Source organism: Protomyctophum parallelum (genome assembly GCF_964188405.1).
Source record: "Protomyctophum parallelum genome assembly, chromosome: 23".
NCBI classification, from domain to species: domain Eukaryota; kingdom Metazoa; phylum Chordata; class Actinopteri; order Myctophiformes; family Myctophidae; genus Protomyctophum; species Protomyctophum parallelum.
Genome location: NC_139715.1, coordinates 19,082,266 through 19,101,846, shown reverse-complemented (window position 1 = coordinate 19,101,846; position 19,581 = coordinate 19,082,266). Strand labels below are relative to the sequence as shown.

The window sequence follows — 19,581 nt, the reverse complement described above, 5'->3', positions numbered from 1 at the left end:
GTCACACACACGCACACACACACACACACACACACACACACACACACACACACACACACACACACACACACACACAATTTCACATAATGAGTTGATCTAACAACAACAAACATTTGTTGGAGGAACAAAGCGAGTATTGAAACCTCACCAGGGTAGTGTTTGCTGGAGGAGCCCTTGTCTGAGGTCACCAGCTCGTTATCTCGTTAGTGTGTCACCCACTGGCAAAGGCAACAAGGGTGTCATCTTAACATTTCTCTTAATTGATACAAAATCTGATAGTTTCCACATGATCTTATAGCCGGAGCACCGGAGAGAATGTGCCGTGTCCCATTTTCAATTGACTGGGCCAATTTCTACAGCCTGAAGTGTATCTGCATATACAGTAAAAGTACACAAAAACAACAGAGAAACAAGATGTATTTTGTTGTTTGTGACAATGACTCCGGTCCACCATTAGGTGAGGCTATAGCGCTATGAACTGAGCATAATGGGATGTGTTATCTTAATTTGTTGTGTTAAACGACTAATTTCACTGTTTTCATGTTATGATAATGTTCATGTGTATTTGAGAGATAATGTAGCAAAACCATTATGCACTTTATATATATTTTTCCATTCCATGAGATTGTCCATCTCTATGTTCCTTGTCTTCTGCTTGTTATCTTTCTGTCTTTTTGAGCCTCTCCTCTGGTCATTCAGTGGGCATTTGTTTTATCACGATAGAAATTGAGACATGAATGCATGCACACGCACATGCATGCACGCACGCACGCACACTCGCGCACACTTATGCACTTACTGCTTACAATGTACACGTCTTGAGTGAGCAAATGTGTGTGTGTGTGTGTGTGTGTGTGTGTGTGTGTGTGTGTGTGTGTGTGTGTGTGTGTGTGTGTGTGTGTGTGTGTGTGTGTGCGCAGGAATGCAGAGGCATGGCATCGTCACTGCTGCTTTCTCATGTGTGCTTTTCACCGAGTCGACCTGCCAAAAAGTCGTAGTGAACAGAGAGCCAGGCTTGGATAGCAGAAAGACCACTCGCATATTTGTACCTGCGCTGCGTGCGCAGTGCGCACACCCTCTCTGCACCTGTTCTCTGAAACGCCTCTGTGAGTCTGAAGCCTTATCACGTCTGACCAGAGAGAGGGGGGGGGGGGGGGGTGTAGAGAGAATGATAGACAAGATGGGGAGGGGTTCTAAGCAAGGGACTTAATCCTAAAATAGATATACGATGCGTGCGTGGGCGTGTGAGTGAGCGAGAGAGGCAGAGGGAGAGAGAGAGAGAGAGAGAGAGAGAGAGAAAGGAAAGACAGAAAGATGACATACAGTGAGAGAGAGTGAGAGAAAGAGAGGCAGAGAGTGAGCGTCCCTCTCTCCTCAGAGACAGATCCACATCTCGTGACCCTCACCTCCCAGCAGACAAGAGGGACTCATCATGGGGAACATGGCCACGGAGATGGTGGCCTTCCTGCTCAGCATCTCGGGCTGGATCCTGGTGTCCTCCACGCTGCCCACCGACTACTGGAAGGTGTCCTCGGTGGACGGCACGGTCATCACCACGGCAACCTTCTGGTCCAACCTGTGGAAGACCTGCGTGACCGACTCCACCGGCGTCTCCAACTGCAAGGACTTCCCCTCCATGCTGGCTCTGGACGGTGAGTGCAAGGTACATCTTAGTTCAGTGGTTCTCACAGTGGGGTCCAGGGACCCCCAGGGGTCCTTGAGGCACTTCCAGGGGGTCCCCAGCTAAATGATAGTTTGGAAAACAAATGGACCCTTATGGGTCTGTAGTGTACAAATGGAACCAAATGGACCCGTTTGTACACTCTCAAGAGTTAAATTAACATTGATTTTACAATATACATTGGGGTCTCAGAGATAGAAATGCCATTAAATGGGGGTCCGTAGCCTAATTAATGTAAAACTGGGGGTCACTGAAATTAAACGGGTTGAGAATCACTGCTAGGGCCATAAAAATCTCCTCTCATGGAGGTCCCCGGCATATCTCTTCAAATGGGGGTCCGCGGGCAAATTAGTGTCAATTTGAGGGTCTTTGACATGAAAAGGTTTGGGAACCACTGGCTTAGTTAACTAAATAGGACTATTGTCATTATTATTATTATGATTATTATTGTTGTTATTAACAGAGTAGTACTGGTACTAGCAAAATAAGCTTTTTATTCATTGCACTATTATGATTATTCTTATATTCCACTTATTGGTTATTGTGCTACATTGCATGTGGGGGGTCAGCTCTGGTCAGCCAGAACATGTAGGCTACCACAGTGTGTTGTTTGGGTCGTTTGTATTCTGCATCCCATCTGCATTCCGTATACATAAGAAATACCTAGAATCGTAAAGCACCTGTTTTCATTTGGATGAATGACTACCATTGTAAACAAGCGCATTTGGAACTGGACACCCCCCCGCTAGCTGCCCCGCCACACTGCCAGTCTGGATGCAGTCCATGAAGCAGCACGTTTAACATTTAACTCTGCACATTTCATTGAACGGGCCGAGCGAAGCATGGATGGATACAGTTCTCCTAATGTGTTCCGAATCCGAGCCATTTGAGAAAGTCATGCACGGGGGTCACTCGTTCTTCGTGACAGAAGAAATGCTAATCAGCCACGAAAGGAGGCGTGTTGTTTAATTATGCAATGTGCCCACCGTGGAGGAATTGGAGAAAGTCATGTAGTCTCCCAGAGGTCATTTGTGGACAAAGGAAATGTTACCTTGTTTTGGAGATAAGGGGAAATCACCACCCTCGTTGTGTAAATGTTAGTGACTTATAGACCTGAGATGGATAATATATAGTCTTTTACATTAATTCACTGATGTGAATGGAAATGTGACAAAAAAACATCCCTTCTCGTATTATCTTGTGCTGTCTGTTTCTCTCTCTCCATTCTGCAATCAATGAATCAATGAATCAATCAATTAATCAATAAATGAATCAATCAATCAATCATTCGATCATTCGATCACTCACACAATATGTCTGTCTGTCTGTTTGTCTTTAGCCTATATCCAGGTGTGTCGGAGCCTGATGATTGCTTCAGTTATTTTGGGTTTCTTCGGAGCCACCCTGGCCTTAGTGGGAATGAAGTGCACGAAAATCGGGGGCTCAAAGATCACCAAAGCCCGTCTAACTGTCCTCTCCGGCTTTCACTTCATTCTTAGCGGTAAAGCTCCCCCTATGTTGTATATACACTTATGTCTCTGGACTTAATGGGTGAATATTGCCAGACAGCATTGATTGAACTTACTTTGTAATGTCAGTGTACCAATGGTTCCCAAATTATTTATTTCAAGCACCCCCACAACGCTAAGAGTGTATAAATGGATCCAAATCCCTTACAATTTCTACACTCCATTTGGGATGCTCTCAACCTGAGTGTCCATGAACAACACATTTCAGAAGCACTGAAGTAGACTTTGTAATAATGTGAGATGCTCTGATGACTCAACTTACTGCATTAATAACTACCGTATCGCCTCTGGGTATTAACCGGAATCAAGAATAATGTGTCTTCTCTCCTCTGCACTCTGTCTTTCATGTTCCAAACAAATGAGAAACCTTTCTGCTTGCAGGGCTGTGCAGCATGACAGCGTACTCCATATATGCTCACAGGATTACAACTGACTTCTTTGACCCACTCTTCGTCGCGCAGAAGTAAGTGGTGGGGATTGATTACATTTACAGTGTAATGTCACAGTTTGTGTAAATGATATCTTAACTACTTAAACCATATATACTTCATTGATTTGTACACCAATTAGTGAAAATAGCTGAACTTTCAACTTGTACTACTGTTACAAGTACTGTATCTACTTTTTCTCCAGAATGTTTGGCTGAATTTCTGCCTATGCTCAGAATAGGGACACTGGGTTTCATGTGCTTAAAATGTATATATGTTTTATATTTTTGCTTTCTTTTTTGGTCCATTTTATTTCTTTGGGATAAGTGATCAGTTTCAATGTTAAGGCCCTTGGTTTATTTTTATAAACCGGCACAGTTTTATATATTTTTTTTATTTTGAGATGTTCCTACTTCCTGCTTCATTGATCGAGTAAAACTGGGAAGTTAAAACGTTTTAGTTTGACTCGTGGTTTGTGTCTAGATTTGAGCTGGGAGCGGCCCTCTTCATCGGCTGGGCCGGGTCGGTGCTGTGTATCCTCGGAGGATTCGTATTCTGTCTATCCTTATCGGATGGCGTCAGTAACAGGCAAGCTGCTTTTCTTTACAATAACATTAACATGAGTGGGTGGTTACTTCCATGTATCTGCAGCCTCATCTATCGTCAAGAGCAATCAACAAGCTGATGTCAGACGATTTCATTTAGAGGGAGAGTGCAGTGCAACCCAGTAGAGTCATTTTACCTAAATTATGGCGTGGCCATTTAAAAAAAGCAATCTCTCTCAACATCTTGTCTCATAATCTGCAGATTTAAAAGGAAATTGTACTCCAATTATTTTGATAAGTTACATGAATGATGACGGCTGAATGTTTCCTTTGTCGCAGCCTGAAAATGTGGACAACATTACTTACGCAAAAGTCACCTTGAATGAATGAATGAGGAGAGGAGGGGGGGGGGGGGGGGGGGTTTGCTTAGGCAAGCGCTATTGGCCACATGCATCAAGGAAACTGTGAAGACTGTGATATATACTTCTTAATATTCTGGGTCAGAATATTTCATCTAGGGAATAGGTGTGTGTTTTTATTTCGAGCACAGCAGACATAGCCCACTCTCTTTTGCTATACAGCAGTGGTTTTCAATTCCCTTTTAATTTCAAGGACCATTATTTATTCAGCATTTGAGCCACGGATCACCATTTGATGACATTTAGCCTCTCAGACACAAAACTAAAAGAATATTATAGTACTAGAAGAGTAGAAGTACCTACAGTATAGACATTTTGGCCATTTGGAAATAGCTGATCTACAAGCTCACAATGCGTTGCGACGAGACGCATTGTGAGCTTGTAGATCAGATATTTTCAAAAGGTTAATATACATTTGAAAACTTGAAACAGGACATTCTGCATAATGAGTACTTTAACTATTGGTACTTTAAGTACATTTTGATGCCAATTAATTTCACATTTTGAATTCTGGACTTGGGACCCAACAGAATATTTCTGCATTGCAGTATTGATACTTTTACTTAAGTAAAACATTTGGGTACTTTTTAGAATGTTGTACTCCTATATCAGTCCCCCCCAAAAAACAGCACCAGTTGTGCTCGGGATATAGATTGATTTTATCTCTTCAAGACAGTCGCTATGGCTCTTCAGACAGCATAGATCATCAAAGTCAAAGTCATACGATTTGTCACACACTTTACCGCAGTCAAATTTGTTCTCCGCATTTGACCCATCTCTTGGAGTGGTGAGCCGCAGCCGTAACATGCTCGGGAATTATTTGATTCATTGATTTGACCCGCCCCAATCCAACCCATTGATGCTGAGTGCCAAACAGGGAGGCATTGGGTCCCATTCTTACAGTCTTTGGTATGACCCGGGCCGGGGATCGAACCCCGACCTCCCAGTTTTAGGGCGGACACTCTAACCACAAGGCTACTGTCTGTAAAATCACATTTTACAGATGAAGCTGTGTATCATTCATTAGCATAAACGTAAATAGACATTTATGCACATGATGTATCCCAATGGGAGAAGATAGAAAACAGAATGGTTGCTATGATGGCTGCTTTGGTGCAAAGAGTAGAGGATGCACTCGCACAGAAGGTTACATTTGGTCCTGCATGGCGGAGCACTTGAACTCTACATTATTTAGTTAATTTGACTTCTGCTGATGCTATGAAAGTAAAGAAAACATGTTTTCCTTTGTATTCTTAATTGGTGATCCCCAAAGTATACAAATCTAATGCTCACTTTGAAATTATTGCAAAAGAAGGGCAGACGAATGAAAACACTTGGGAGACAATTTCATCTCAGAAATAGTTTTATGGAGAGATAATTTATCCATATAAATATAAACCCTGCATCAAAGGGACTGTCTGATCAAGACAGTCAGCGCCTCTCCAAGTCTTGCTTACTTAAGTAAATTCCCAAAGGGACTGGAGTAGGTCATGCAGAAAAAAAGCATGCATTTCTTCAGTTGGAAAACAGACATATTTGGTATTCTTTACTTCAGTGGTTCTCAAACGGGTCCATTTAGTTCCATTTGTACACTCTCAAGAGTTAAATTAACATAGATTTTACACTATAAATTGGGGTCTCAGAGATAGAAATGCCATTAAATGGGAGTCCGTAGCCTATTACATGTCAAACTGAGGGTCCTTAAAATGGTTGAGACTTGAGAATCATTGCTAGAGCCGTAAAAAGTCCCTGGCATGTCTTTTCAAATGGGGGTCCGTATAGGCATGATAAGTGTCAATTTGGGGGTCCTTGACATGAAAACGTTTGGGAACCAGTGCATTACTTGTTGTGGTTTCATAACAGGGCCGAGTACTCCTACAGAGGTGCCGCGTCCTTCGCCACCGCCTCGCGGCAGAACAAGCACAGCAAAACAGCCGCCAGCCCTGCACACAAAGACCCCGGAGAGCCAGTGGACGCGTCCAGGCAGTTTGGGAGGAATGCCTACGTGTGACAATGAGCCATCGTCTTGTCGTGGGAATATGCGTGGCAGACTGGTGGTCGTCACAACTAATTCACCCGTAGAACTGATGGAGAAACTTCATACCTGTGGTGTGGCGGTGGGTGGATGACCGAGTCACTGCATTGCGTCCCCGGTTCGATTCCGGCTGGAGAACTGTTGTTGCACGTCGTTCCTCCTCTCCGCTGTTGCTCAATGTACCATCTTCCTACACTGCCCTGTCTAAAAAAGCACAGAAAAGAAGTACACACTGTAACTTTGTACATCATGTATGCTCTTGAACAACCACATAGACTGGAAAGTGGATGCATTTATCGGTATAAGCTACATTTCATGACAGCCTATAAGTAGCTACAGTCCTTTGTCAGATTTGCCTAAATGGGACTTTTGGAAATCGATACTGTGTCCCTTGAACACACCTGTGTGAAGTAAATGTATGACAAAGAAAAGAAAGGTACAAAGGTGTACATTCAGTCTTTAGATCTGTCAGTGGCCAATAAACTGGCCAAATAAAATAAATGACATCAGATAAGGTTGTTTTCAGCAGGAAATTGAACTGGGCACAGAGTGTTCATCAAACTGTCAGGTCACCTTGAGCAGACTGGTCATTCACTGGACTCCACAGGATCAGGATATGTCAAAATCACTGTGACTTGAAAACTAAGACCAAATACACTGCAAAATCCTGCATGATATGTGGTATAACACATTATCTGAAGCCCATGTCTATAATGCATTATAAACATATAAACAACAACCCACAAAACATTTTACTTTAAGCACTGACCACTTGACTTGGCACGACTAACAGCTGCATTATAATGCATTATAACTGGGAGTATGATGCATTAGCAAATTAGCATAATGTATTACAACTATGAGAATTTACTCTGATAATAAATCTGTGTCCAGTTTATTGACCATACATACAGTATAAGTCATTAAATTATGTTTTATAATGTATTATGGTTATCGTTATGAATCAGTATGAATATTTATGAGTGCTTATAGCTATAATTATACTGTGATATAAGCAGAGTAGCAGACTGACACCTTCTAAAGTACATTTGTAATGCATTATATACATTATAATACAAAGTGTTGCCATGTCGACTTTTATTTAGAAACTCCACTGTAGTAGCGATCTCTGAAGCATGGCTATACTATACTGAAACAACATTCCAAGAAATGGTGACATCGAGTGACACTTTTGTCCAAGCATAGTCCTATTTCTATATCAATCTATTGCTGTTGTGCTCATCATTTAATATACCATGAGCAGATGCAAAAGAAAGCATCAACTCAAGTGTTATTTGTACTGTGTGTACTGTATGATCAGTATTTTTCCCCCAGTGTTTCTGTATACTTTCAAATGTGTGTGGGGTGTAGGATGCTTTGTGTATAAGATGCTATAAACACAGTGTTGGTTTAACTACAGTATCACAAATACATTCATGATTTAGAAACTTAGCCTTAGTATCATTACACGTTACTAGTTAGTTAACAAAGTTCTTTCCAGAATGTAAGAACATGCAGTTGCTTAACCCTGTTGTTTTTACGCACAAATTACAGAAAGAGAGCAGCTGTGATGTCAGTCCAATAAATATATATATTTGTTTCTGTACAATATTGCGTTTCATTGGCTGAACTCTTGATAGGGTTTTTCTTTTCTTTTTTTCGTGTGCAGAGAATTTCCCATTGTTATTATTAAATGTAATCAGATATGATTGTGTTGTGTTGACAAGTGCTGGTTTAAAAGCTGTTTGTTCACTTTGACAGCTGATGCCAACATTCCTCAAAGCCACAGAAGTGCTGTTTAACCACATATGCCCTATTAAAAAAAAAAAAAAAAAAAAAAGATTATTATAAGGATTATGGTGAATACTTTAGATTTTTGATAATGTTCCAAAATCTTCAGAATTAAATATATATATATAGATATATACATGCTGAAAACGAGTTGTGATGGAAACGTGTTTAAGGTTGTAGATTTATTTGATAAGGAAACTTTTACAATCTTCCCAATCACAAGTCGCAATAACTTGTGTCCCCCAATGAAACATTAATCTTTTTGATACACATCAAAGAACGTGTCCTCTTCTCTTGCCTGCCTCTGGACCCCAGCAGTGGTGGAAAGTAACTAAGTAGGCCTACATTTACTGTACTTAAGTACAATTTTGAGATATTTGTACTTTACTTGAGTATTTCCAATTTCCAATACTTTTATTTCTACTCCACTACATCTCTGAGGCAAATATTGTACTTACAATAATAATAATATATAGTAACTTACTAGTTACTTTATAGATTTTTATTATTATTAAAACACATACATTAACCCCTTCAGCCCTATATACATTTCAGCCATTTGAAAATAGCCACAAGCCGCATCGCGCCGCACTAATTGATCTGCTATTTTCAACATATTTGTATACATTTGAAAACTTTCAACATTCTGCATAGTGAGTACTTCAAAGTACATTTTGATGCCAATACATTTTCACTTTTACTCAAGTACATTTTGAATTTCGAACTTTTACCTGTATTTCTACATTGCAGTGTTGATACTTCTACTTAAAAGTAGAACAATAAAATGGAGTACTCCCCAGAGCCCGGCCTGGGGTCAGTATAGGGCATACACCGGACCCCAGAGATATAGAGCTATATCCACTCTGCTAGGCACAGGGACCACCTATATCCACTCTGCTAGACACCGGGACCACCTATCTATCAGCACCTCCTGATCAAGAGGAACCCTCACCTATGTTACGCAAAACCTTGGCCCAGGGGACGGATACTCAAACCGGGCTGGCAGGAGGAAGTTGCTCCCGCGCCTTTCCGGCACTTTGTGTCTACAAACACAGTGTCGGGTGTCCAGGAGGGACCGGGTGGGACAGGAGCTCTAAGATAATAATGGTTGTATTCAGTGTTGATTTTGACAGCAAATTTAGATTTTATAGTTTTAGTCATTATAGTCTCTTGAATAGTTTTCATTTAGTTTAAATCACATTTTTAGCCACCTGGAATGTTTTACTGTTAGTCTAGTTTTAGTCGACTAAATATCATAAGATTTTAGTCGACTAAATCTACAGTTGATTTAGTCGACTAAAATGTATTTTGGCGGGCCTTGATGGCGTCGTAATACATACATATATACAGTCTATGGCATATATACTGTATGTAGGACCTAACCGGCAGCACTGCATCCTTTCAGCATCAATTTACAGTTCTACTATTAAACCACCAGAGGGCAGTATTTGTCCATTTATAATGGTTAGAGGGTAGCAACATTCCCTTCCATTTCCAGAGTAGCACTGAGAAAAATAAATAAACCAAGGCTTTATCACTTATACCATTGTCTATGAATTGATTGCATAGGGCCTAAATGGAAACAAGACACAAGGACATTTTTTTTGGTATAAGTGTTTGACTGTACTACAGATCTACAAGCTCATAGCGATCATGAAAATGTGTGCAAAATGTGGTATATTATTATTTCACAGCGAACGCTTATAACTGGTATCTTTGCTTCTGGGGGTCCCTGGTACAAACTATTTTCTGAAGGTGGTCCGCGGCCAAACATGTATATTCAATATATATTTTTGAGGTCCTTGACATGAAATAGTTTGAGAACCGCACTGACATAGAAACATAGGTTTTTCAGAAAACTGTCATGATTTAGAAGACATTTTGTAGAATCTGATTCAGGTCTAAATGGGTTAATTAAGTGAGGCCCAGGTAGCCTGGGTCGCATAACCTTGCCTTTGTTCTCGTTTTCATATATTCTTTTGCCAGATTGACCTGGCTAGAGTAAAGTCAACACAGCATTCCTCAATTTCCAATGCTCTCCCTACCTCACCAATAACTTTACCATAAGCCAAAAGGCCTTTCAAACAAAGAGGGCTCCCTTTCATCCTCACTGGCCCAGGGAACTTTCATCACCCCTCTCCCCATAGCCTTAATAAGTTCAGAGTCACGGAATTAAGTCTAATTATAACCACACAAAGACGTTATGTTGTAATTATGAGACCTATACGGCATAGTGAGGGACTTAGTGAAGTAGCTAATAACCCGGGATAAGGCCCGGGGGCAGAGCTTAAAGGCCACCAACGTTATTACATGGCTTTATGGAAGGTTGTGAAGGTCATTAATGCACTGGTGTAACACTGTAGTAGTCGAGGTGCAATCTGCTGGACTCCTATAGCAGAATAATCTATTCCTCTCAGCTCTACTTCTAAGGAATCCTGTGTGAATTCATTTAAATTAACTCTCAGCATTTTTGCAGTGTAGCGTACTGCCCGCAGATGAGGGAATACACAAACAATCAAACTGATTTCAGGGAGCTAAATTGCAGTGGAACGAACGCGCACACGCATACACATACACGCAGACACACACACACACACACACACACACACAGTCACACACAGTCACACACACACACCCCTTCATCACTCCCCATAGTAATAAGTTCAGAGTCACAGAATTAACTAGAAAGGGGGCGTGGCACTCCGGAGACTGCAGATTTCCTTCAGGCCTGTTTAACTATAACCTATACCCATGTCTGTATATATGTCACACATTGTGAGCTTGTAGATTGGCTCTTTTCACAAATTCACTTTTTATTTTAATGTGACACACACACACACACACACACACACACACACACACACACACACACACACACACACACACACACACACACACACACACACACACACACACACACACACACACACACACACACACACACACACACACACACACACACACACACACACACACACACACACACACACACACAATATTGTACCCACCTCCAGTTGCGGGTGTCCACAGGAGGTACAGCTGTTTAGTCTAGCTGGCTCGCCAAATGAGTTTGGAGATTAGCATCACTGACTGTGCTGAGCTGGCAGAATGTCATCACACTGGTGTAGGAGGACACAGTCCCTTCCGCCAAACCTAAGACCAGTCATAAATCAAAACATTATGAGGTACTGTAAGCATTACAATTTAATTATTTAACCCAAAGGCAGGCAGACAATAGTAAGCATTAGAACAATTATAGCCTATAAGTCTTCAACTAAAACCTTGAGTTTGCACAAACGCAAGCACAACCACCAGACGGAAAACCCATTGGACTTAACCAGTTATAAGAAAACAAAAGGAAAGCTACCTGACATACTGGAAAGTGACTGCCCAAACCCAAAGCAAAATGGAATGCCATCTGTCACTAAAAAGAGAATATACCGTACATTGGCTGATTACCCGAGCACGGTAAAAAACGTAGGAAGGCGTTGACTACAGGTACAGACTCAGTGAACACAGCCTTGCAATAGAGAAAGGCCGCCACAGACAGACCTCGCTCCCAAGGGAAGACAGACTATGCACCCACTGCACACAAAATGTGGTGGAAACATATTACTTCCCAGAGATTATACACACCCAAAGTGAGTTTGAAACTATGGCCAACGACAAAAAACACCCATACCTATTGGGCACTGTCTCACACTCACAGTAGCAAGATTTGTGAAGTGCGACAAAAGAAGGTTAGCCAATGAAATACAACCACCCTAAGGACTACCATGTATACCGAGTAGACCGCTAGACCTACTGCACATGTAAACAGAGCAGCTAACTTTAAACACAATTAGTTTAAAGGATTAAAGTAGTTTTTTTGTATACAATTTAAATTAAATAGTCTTGAGAAAAGAATGCTGCTATTTGTCCCAAAAATGCTGCCATTTATTAAAATAAAAAAGTAGGCCTATACCCTCTGTAGTACCCTGAGTTTCTGATGAAAGAAATTATGCCACTGGTTGAAATTCTGTCAAATATTGTCATTATGTTTTATAATATATTGCAATGTTTAAAGGTTGAACTACAGTACAAGGACGTTTTTGGTATTGAGTCAGACAAATTGTCATGCTTGCAGGTTTTGGTTTGAAATGGTGGTTTTGTTCAATGAGAGCTAGTATACCAATGGCATGAGCAGAGCTTCAGTGCTAGAAATGGCTGACCCACCCATTTTGATATTGCTTTATAGGCAATCTCTTCAAACTAGTTCTGCACCCACTCAGTGTGAAAATGTAATACACGAGCATACTCAATGGTTGTGTCACTTTCGGTAACTGGAGCTGCACTGCTTAGCTAAGCACTTTCAGACGAGACTCACAACTTCACATCTCTCGGCCACATCTCCTGGGAACCTGTAATGTGCTCGTCTCTCACCTGCGCACCGTAGGGGCCTGCATGCAAAACAAGTCTGTCCCATAGCGTGATTACTCTGTCCCTGCAGCTGGGGTTAGCCTCTGTTAGCCATAGCCTTTGTCTAGTCTGTTCTAACTTCTGCCTTCCTCTTCTACCACACAGTGACATCATGGCACGAGCCACCGTCCTTCCTGGATGACGGATAATAATATTATAAATTAATTCATTCCGAAGAATACATTGGTGAGTGAATTAACTTAAATTATTAAATAAATAACCTATAGAAGCACTAGGGCTGCAAACTATCGAATCCTATCTTAGACTATTGAGAAGTGAGTTTTTCTATAATTTCTTGCATTGATTTTACAGAATATATTGATTAGTCAAATGAATAAATTAAGCCTTATATTTTTTGTTGTACAAAGGAGTGACATTTCTTTGAATAAAATCGATAATGTTTGAGGGGGTTTCAGGTGGTCCTCATAAAAAATGGAAAGTTGGTAACCAAATGGACCCTTATAGAGTGTAAAATGAAAACATTTGGTTTAATTTTACGCTCTAAAGATCTGCATTTCATCATTTACAAGAAGTCTATACAATTAGAATGTAGAAGAATTGTTATTTTGATCAACGTTTGCCTGTCATCTATCCTAATGGTAACCAACATCAATACAGCATGGAATTGTGGACAATATCTTATGCAACAACAACTAAATATTCTTTAGTTTTGGGTCTGAGAGGTTAAAATGTCATCAAATGGTGGTCCGTGGATGAAACGCCCAATAAATAATGGACCTTGATGTGAAAAGGGTTGAAAACGTACCACTGGATTCAATTCATCAGCAGCATACGGACCCTCACCATTCCTATATCCACAGTGAGGAGCAGCCTGCAGCTATAGCCAGCGATGAAGATCCGTGTGGTTCAGATCTGGGGCTTCCTGATGACGGTGCTGGGCTGGATCTTCGTGGCGTGCACCATGGCCATGGAGGGCTGGAAGATAACCTCCATCGGGGGCATGGGCGGCTCCTCCATCATCAAGGTTAGTCGAGGAGCATTGGGATATTTCCGCGCTAGTTTATCTAAAAGCGCCACATTTTGCACAGATGTAGCCCAGGGCTCTAATGATTTAGCTACAGTATAGGGTGACCTTTCGGGGTCGCCACAGCGGCCAAATCCACCATTAACAACGTATATAAGGCAAGATTTTCAAAATTTAATGTTTTAAGTAAGTGACGTGTCAAACTAGGTGGTTTTCATGATTCTGAATCCATTCGTTTTGCACGAAAAACACTCCTTGGGCTAAATTCGGCCATAGCCACAGCCACCGTTTTTGCCCAAGGAGTGTTTTTCGTGCAAAACGAATGCTTGGAATGGATATAGGTTGTTAATGGTGGCCATATGGATTTGGCCACTTGTGGCGACCCCGCGCTTTTAGACAAATAAGATGCGATGCGAAATCACCATTCTCTCTCCCTATGCTCCTCTATTATACAGTAGGTGGGCTGGTACTGGCCCAGCCTGTGGAGGGCCAAATCACCATTCTCTCTCCATATGCTCCTCTATTATAGGTGGGCTGGTACTGGCCCAGCCTGTGGAGGGCCAAATCACCATTCTCTCTCCCTATGCTCCTCTATTATAGGTGGGCTGGTACTGGCCCAGCCTGTGGAGGGCCAAATCACCATTCTCTCTCCCTATATGCTCCTCTATTATAGGTGGCCTGGTACTGGTCCAGTCTGTGGAGGGCCTGCTTCACCGACTCCACCGCCGTCACCAACTGCTACGACTTCCCCATGCTCTGGTCCGTGGAAGGTACGTACTGTAGGCTGCTACAAAATGGCTTCCAAATCATGACAGTTTCCTTCTGAAAAATGTATCAGTGGGATGCACTGGTGCTCCAACATTTTCATGTCAAGGTCAAGGACCCCCAAAATGATCTGTATTTGGCCGTGGACCTCCATCTGAAAATGAGAGAGAGAGAGAGAGAGAGAGAGAGAGAGAGATTTGCACACATTATCATGTTTAAAAAAAATAGCAGATCTACAAGCTCATAGCGCGGCTATGAGGGAAGTAAACCGTTTGAAGAATCATAGCGACTGTCTTGAAAAGATAAAATCAACCTATATCCTGAGCACGACTGGAAATGTTTTTTGGGGGCCTGATAAGTATTAGAACTAAGTACATTCTTATATACAGTGGTGCAAAAAGTACTTTTTTACTTTAAGTGAAAGTATCAATACCGCAATATAGAAATACAAGTAAGCATCCAGAATTCAAAATGTACTTGAGTGAAAGTACAAAGGTATTGGTATCAAAATGTACCAAAAGTATAAAGTACTCATTATGCAGAATGTCCCATTTCAAGTTTTCAAATGTGCACCGTTCTGTGCACAATCTAGGTTAACTTGTTGTTCTTGAGTTATTGCAGGCGGGAATAAACTCTCCCTTGCAGTCAGAACTGCAGACTCACTCCAAAATGTCTGCCAGTCTGAAAATGTACCTCTTTAGAGTCCACTTCACCCTCTAGCACTGTTCTGTCATTGCCATTATTGTTGACTTTATTTTGATCCAGCACCCAGCCTATAGGTTTAGATGTGCGTGTCCTTTTTGACTGTTTGTTCAGCCTCCCCTACTAATTGTTGTCATTCTTGTCACCCACTTTTCCCATAAATGTTAGCTGTTTCTATGTAGATACAGTATACCGTATGTTATATAGTTACTTGTTCATGTTTTTGTTATTTTCATTTTCCTTTTCTAAATGTCCATCCATCCATCTTCAACCGCTTATCCATATAGTCAGGTCGCGAGGTGACCACAAATGTTAAGAATGTTATTTCGAAAATCATGTAGTTTAGACAGATGCTAGGTTTTATGTTTCTTTGAGGCACGTTGTTCTCTTTGCAGTCTACTTGTGTGATTATTTAGCTTGTTGTTTAGGGCTCGGCCTCATGTTTACTCTGCTTGCTCTTATCTCCCACTTGTAACAGGTGCTCTGAATACGAGCAACTGCTAAATGGCTAAACTGTGAATTGTTATGTTATGTGTTTACCTTAATTAGCAATGTGCTTAATCATCACCATTGTGATAAACAGGCCATATCCAGATAGTGCGTGGTCTGCTGATGTCGGGACTGTCGTTGGGAATGCTGGGCTTCGTTCTGAGCCTGCTGGGGATGGAGTGCACGTTTCTTGGAGGGAAAGACCGGCCCAAGTACAGGAAGATCTACAGCGGGGGATGGTGCCACATAATCAGTGGTAAGTGTTGCCTGCTTGGTTTCACATTGGCTCAGTCAGCAGGTATACGTTGCAGATGAGAACACGTTTATGAGAACCAACTATTGCGATTGTGAAATAAAAGTTTCAATAATTTCGACGGATCATAAATTAATGTTTGTTTAGTACCTCTGTAAGCTGCAGCCGCCATTACGTGTATGTACATGAGGGGAAAGTACTTTTACCGTAAATATATTCTTGGAAGGCGGCTGTCATGTTACAAAGTTGCAAAATACATGATTGCTGCCTCATGAATGTGATTGGAATAGCAAACGGTATGCAACAGATAGGTTTTTGCCACATTTATAGTGAATGAATGTTGTCCATTTCTCCACTGACTGCAGGTTGTCTGTCCTCATCTGGCTATATTGTCTACGCACAGTATGTATCAGGAGAGTACTTCAACCCCCATTTTGATGGACTGAAGTAAGTCTCTAGTGGTCCAAATCCAGGCACACATGCTGGATCATATATATGCATCATACGTATTATGTCATGCCTTTTCTTTGACCAAAAACATACAGAGAAATGTACGTACAGAGAAACACCGTATAATTTTGTATTCTAGGTCTGTTATTTTATTTATCATATCTCTATACATCTGTACAAAATAAGGTTTGACCTGGGCACCCCTCTGTTCCTCGGCTGGGTGGGCTCTGCCTTTCACATGGCTGGAGGCTTCTTCTACCTATGGTCCGTGTGCAAGCCTCTTTGTGGAGGAGAAGCCAGGTGAGTAAAGACACAGGCCTCTGGCCCCTTTTCCACCCGGGTTTTAGTCCATGAGCCAGAGCTCCAAAATTGGAACGTTAACCCAATCCAAGCCATCCACGAGATATCTCGAGGAAAGCTATTATTACCATTTGGCGCCTCCTCTTTCGGTGGGGCACCTATGTTTTCATTCCCACCAACAATAATGTATGGCGACAGATTCTGTAGCGCAACTCGGAATCTGTTTTTGAGAGATTAAGGTTACGTACACACTCCACCTGACCATTCTTCTTATATTGATGATATTGCTTTCTCTCCCCATGCAGGACAATTGTCATCACTGCTCCTCCACCCCTAGAGACGGTCACGGAGAAGACAAAGTCCAACACGGCTCTGTCCGTCGTGTCAGAGATTACCTCCAAGACCAAGGTGTCTTCCGTCTCCGAGCTGTCGTCTAGGTCTGCGCGCTCAGAAATGTCCTCCATCTCCTCCAGGTCCGAACGCTCGTCCCAATCCGGGCGCTCCTCCAGGTCGGAGCGCTCGTCAAAGACGGGCCGCTCCTCCAGACTTGACCTCAAGGACGACGTCTCATGGTCAGAGGCGTCGTCCGGATCGCGGTCCGGACGCACGTCCAGGTCCAGCGGCGCGAGTCGTTCGGCGTCGCGGAGCAGCGGCGGCAGCAGTCGGACCGTGTCGTCCCTGTCGAGCAGGTCACGGAGCGAGATGGAGCCGTTTGTCAGAAACTCCTACATTTGACATGGACGTGGCTGATTGTTCGGTGTGGCGCTGTGGGACTAATGCTAATGGAGTATGTTGGACTAATGAGGACCTAATCTTCTGAAAATAAGGTTGAAAATTGATGAATTGCTCCCTTAATTCATATGAGAAATTATTATTATTGTTTTTTATAGTGGGATCACCTGCAAGTGGAAGGTTTCTGATAATAGTATGTATGATAGCTGAGGGCCAATTAGAAAAGGTACATGCAGATGAAGGCAGAGAGGAGGACCACCAACTCTTCTGTGCATTTAAACAGTGTGACGTGCTCAAAGCAGCAGAGAAAAAAAGAAATACTAGCATTCTGCCAGTACAATAGATATTTATTAATTTATTTGGTTCGGTTTTTTTTCTCACTATTTGACACTACTAAAGTTTTGTGTCTGGTTAGTGCTTACATGATTGAACTGATTCGGTCTGGTTTATTAACCAGGCTAGAACTTCACGCCCATTAGACGACCAAAGCAACAGACACAAGTCAAACCATAAACGCCTCTCATTATGTCATAATGCCATGCCTCTCCTGCCTGTATCTCCTGTTTCTTTCGGTGCTTCAGCACTGTACACTGACCACTGTGTAAGTAAGTAGCCTTGCCGAGCCATGAGGCCCCATAGAGCGTCGCAGTCCCGCCCCCTTTCATGACGACGCCAGGCCCAGGAAATAGTTAGCCTCGTACAAAGCCAACTCGAGTTGTGACAAATCATGACAACAAATAATTACAAAGAAGAAAAACAACAAAAAGTGTTGTAACCTGCCGTTTTCTTCTTCTTTCCAATTATTAGTTTGGCCCGAAATGTTTAGTTTGTTGTCATGATTTGTCACAACTCGAGTTGGCTTTGTACAAGGCTTAAAAGGTCTTTAAATAAATACTTTTTGAAATGTCTATGTCTAAGACTACAAGTACATCCCCTGACGCTAGTATGTCGCAGGGACTTACCCCCAATCCAACCCTTGATGCTCAGTGTCAAGCAGGGAGGCACTGGGTCCCATTGTTTAAAGTCTTTGGTATGACCCGGCCGGGGATTGAACCCCGACCTCCCGGTCTCAGGGCGGACACACTGTTATGTCTTTACACACTAACCACAAGGCCACTTTGCTGTCCACTGTGGCCCATTATGTTGCAATGCACGCTATAGGGTTGCCGAACCGTCCCTTGGAATACGGAATTGTCCCTTATTTGTTAACTAAAAGTGTCCCTTATTCTTATTGAACCGATCGTGATCGGCCAAAGGGACACATTTTGGTCCTTATAGACATGTCCCTTTGAACTGATTGTGATAGGCCATATTTTTTAGTAACTATATAAAGTACATTTACTGAAGTACTGTACAATTTTGAGGCATTTCTACTTTACAGGAATATTTCCAATTTTCTTTACTCAAACTTTAGTTACTTTGTAGATTTGGATTATTATTTGAAAACATACACCAACTACTTCAGCCCTATATACAGTTTGGCCATTTGGAAATAGCCGATCTACATGGTCACTCACAATGCTTCGCATCAGCTATTTTCAAAGTGTTTTTTATATAGTCACGCACACACACACACTCTCTCACACACCGCCATGTCTGTAGATTTCCAATGCATAAAATGCAACTCCATGTGCCAATCTACAGTTTCCAGTGAAATACTTTATACTGCAGCATAATACAGTTTCATTTTAAACTTGAAATAAGCAACAGAATGCATAATTGCAGTGCAGGGGTGTTTAGCTTTGTAAATAGCTCCCTCGTGTGGTGAGTGTTTCTAAATAAATGTGTTATCTTCATCGCTGTCTATTACTATAGGGACCAAATCCCTCTCATAATGTTCCATAGTATACATTAATAACATAATGTGCAAAACACTAGAACTGTGCAATTAGGAGGCAGACTAAATAATAGGATAACAAATTGTAGTGTTTATTCAACGCCAAATCTGAACCCGAAAATACTCCCACAATTAGTGCAACTTAGTACATTTAAACGTTTTGACAACAGACCATTCACAAT

The 19,581-nt window shown here is 41.8% G+C and overlaps 2 protein-coding genes across 2 annotated transcripts; both read left to right on the top strand.

The window, feature by feature from the left end:
* Positions 1–1,432: 1,432 nt before the first annotated feature.
* Positions 1,433–6,613, top strand: cldn10a (claudin 10a; the record flags this gene model as incomplete). The annotated part of the gene is made up of 5 exons (XM_083758409.1): positions 1,433–1,652; positions 3,021–3,182; positions 3,592–3,673; positions 4,122–4,160; positions 6,466–6,613. 5 exons carry the CDS (start codon positions 1,433–1,435, stop codon positions 6,611–6,613), a joined length of 651 nt encoding a protein of 216 aa, XP_083614535.1.
* Positions 6,614–12,834: 6,221 nt separating this feature from the next.
* On the top strand, positions 12,835–17,978 carry cldn10e (claudin 10e). Its single transcript, XM_083758881.1, has 7 exons — positions 12,835–13,072; positions 13,708–13,871; positions 14,545–14,641; positions 15,922–16,083; positions 16,446–16,527; positions 16,717–16,830; positions 17,136–17,978. Exons 2-7 carry the CDS (start codon positions 13,737–13,739, stop codon positions 17,563–17,565), a joined length of 1,020 nt encoding a protein of 339 aa, XP_083615007.1. The 5' UTR covers positions 12,835–13,072; positions 13,708–13,736; the 3' UTR covers positions 17,566–17,978.
* The last annotated feature ends 1,603 nt before the right edge of the window (positions 17,979–19,581 follow it).

Bases quoted from the DNA above. Each gene is read 5' to 3' on its own strand.
- cldn10e (XM_083758881.1), top strand. From the start codon at position 13,737: ATGAAGATCCGTGTGGTTCAGATCTGGGGCTTCCTGATGACGGTGCTG. The intron at 16,084-16,445 runs GTAAGTGTTGCC...CACTGACTGCAG, and splicing joins ATGGTGCCACATAATCAGTG to GTTGTCTGTCCTCATCTGGC. The intron at 16,528-16,716 runs GTAAGTCTCTAG...GTACAAAATAAG, and splicing joins CCCCATTTTGATGGACTGAA to GTTTGACCTGGGCACCCCTC.